The sequence below is a fragment of the Bombus pyrosoma genome, unplaced genomic scaffold (assembly GCF_014825855.1).
Source record: "Bombus pyrosoma isolate SC7728 unplaced genomic scaffold, ASM1482585v1 HiC_scaffold_4727, whole genome shotgun sequence".
Lineage (NCBI taxonomy): Eukaryota > Metazoa > Arthropoda > Insecta > Hymenoptera > Apidae > Bombus > Bombus pyrosoma.
Genome location: NW_025219987.1, coordinates 379432 through 381571, shown reverse-complemented (window position 1 = coordinate 381571; position 2140 = coordinate 379432). Strand labels below are relative to the sequence as shown.

At 35.0% G+C, this 2140-nt stretch overlaps 1 protein-coding gene across 1 annotated transcript; it reads left to right on the top strand.

Annotated features, from left to right (window-relative positions):
* Positions 1-279: 279 nt before the first annotated feature.
* Positions 280-645, top strand: LOC122577531. The gene has a single exon (XM_043748862.1). The coding sequence runs from the start codon at positions 280-282 to the stop codon at positions 643-645; it is 366 nt and encodes a 121-aa protein (XP_043604797.1).
* The last annotated feature ends 1495 nt before the right edge of the window (positions 646-2140 follow it).

Genomic DNA, 2140 nt, shown 5'->3' with positions numbered 1-2140 from the left:
GGACTGGGTAGGATACAAAGAAGATATGTGAAATGGATTTTAGGTTTAGATATGACAACACCAAATTATATACTGATAGAAGAATGCAAGCTAAAAGAAATCAAGGAAAAAGCATTAAAAAGAGCAGCAAGGTATGAAGAGAAAACCTTAGAATCAAAAAAGGAACTGGTAAAGGAGTGCATAAAGGAAAGAGAGAGAAGCTGGTTAAATGGCCAAGAAGGGAAAAGAGCAAGAAAGAGAAAGAGGGGACTAAAAGTGGTGAAAAATGAAGGGACACAGATGGAAGCAAGAGAAGAGCAGGAAAGGATGACAGCAGACCAAATTATAGAAGAAAGAAGAAAGAGAGAAACAGAAGAGAGGGGGAAAAGGATAAGGGAATCCAAATATAACAGACATTACAGAAAAATAGCCAAAGAAGAGCTACCAAAGTACTTAGAAGGAAGGATGAAGTGGAAGGACAGAAAAATTTTAGCTGGATTCAGATGTGGAAACGAGACCAAGGCGAGAGAATACTGGAAAGAAGAGGGAGAAAAAAGATGCAGACTATGTAAAACGAAAGAAGAAGACCTGAGACATGTAATAGAAGAATGTGAAATAACGAGAGGACCAAAAGACATGGAAAAAACACTGAATGAGACTGGATAAGGACTTAATTGGAGAACAGAATTAAAAGCAGTAATAGAGAAGAGAAGGGCAATACAAGACGGGGAGGAACGACAAAAAGGTAGCAGCACAGCAAGGAGGCAAAAGCCCAAAAATCGCAATAGTTTTTAGTCATAAGTTGCAATAGTTTTAGTGATTAGTTTTTAGCTTTTAGAGATAGAATAATTTAAGGGAGTGCAATACAATAGAGTAGATAAGAGGGGAGGTAGATATATAACAAGCTTACAGCAAGGTACTCACTGCCTCTCTCTACTACTAATTTTAATGAATTTCTTAATAAATGTAAATTTAAAATAAATAGAAATTAATAATTAAGAAACCGGAAATCTTTAAAGGAGCGTTCAGACGATCAATATTTATTATCAATATTATTGTCAATATTTAAGGTTCTCAATATTGTATTGATAATGTAGAGAATATTTAATTTTGGGAAACTAAGGCCAAACAGCGGTTGTAGGGGACATATGTATACACTCATACAGAAAAATTATTCAGTACTGATATTTAAAACATTTTAAGCTCATCAAAATCGTTGCATCATTTATCCAATTAACTGCGTTCGACGCGTATACACGACATTGCTTGATTTTAATTACGCACCCCATAAGAGATTTTGAAAACTAAATTCCGCAGTTAACTGGTTAAGATCGAAGATAGATCGAGGGACGGAATTTGGTATAGAAAGTCGAATCTCGGAACAATTTTCGTCTCTAATGAAATCCTTGTTAAATTTCTTAGGTGGAAGATCGTACACAATTTGTCACAGTTGCTTTACAAGAATGCGAACAAATAAATCTACTGTGTGAAGAACTTAAAAGATCCCTGCAAGAATTAGAGTTGGGCTTAAAAGTAATGACAAATTTTTATACATTTTTGCATTTTTGCTGTATAACTTTTTACGCAAACGCACACATGGCCGCTCGCATGCACGACATATACAGAATGCTACATGTAACTAGGGTAAACTACAGCTCAGAAACAATATGAGATAGGAAAAAATCTCATTAGACAAAATTAAATAATTTCAAATAATACCTGATCTAGTGTATATGAACAGTATATCCGGATATACAGGAAGGTTTGTAACTGGTGATACAAGCGGAAAGGGCGTGATTCTACGTGAAAGAAGAAGTCGAAAATATAGAATGAAAATTTTTCGTTTGAGGCTTTGTTTTCGAGAAAATCGACTTTGAATTTTCGCTCGGTACGCGTGCACTTTATCACGTCTCGTTATAACGGATCTCACTGTAGATCGTTGTCTCGATTGACGTTATGTTCATTGTTGAGGATTTTGGATCTTTGAAGCCGAAATAATGTTATGGGAACACAAAATTTACACCTTTAATTAATGTTTGAATAATTATATATTTACTTAATGGATGATCTCTATTATATTTATCGATACATAACTGCACGCGTCTCAGCACTTTCTTCTATACCCGATATTAACCGACTGTCCTTCCAGATGCTTCTAAGG

Bases quoted from the DNA above. Each gene is read 5' to 3' on its own strand.
- LOC122577531 (XM_043748862.1), top strand. From the start codon at position 280: ATGGAAGCAAGAGAAGAGCAGGAAAGGATGACAGCAGACCAAATTATA.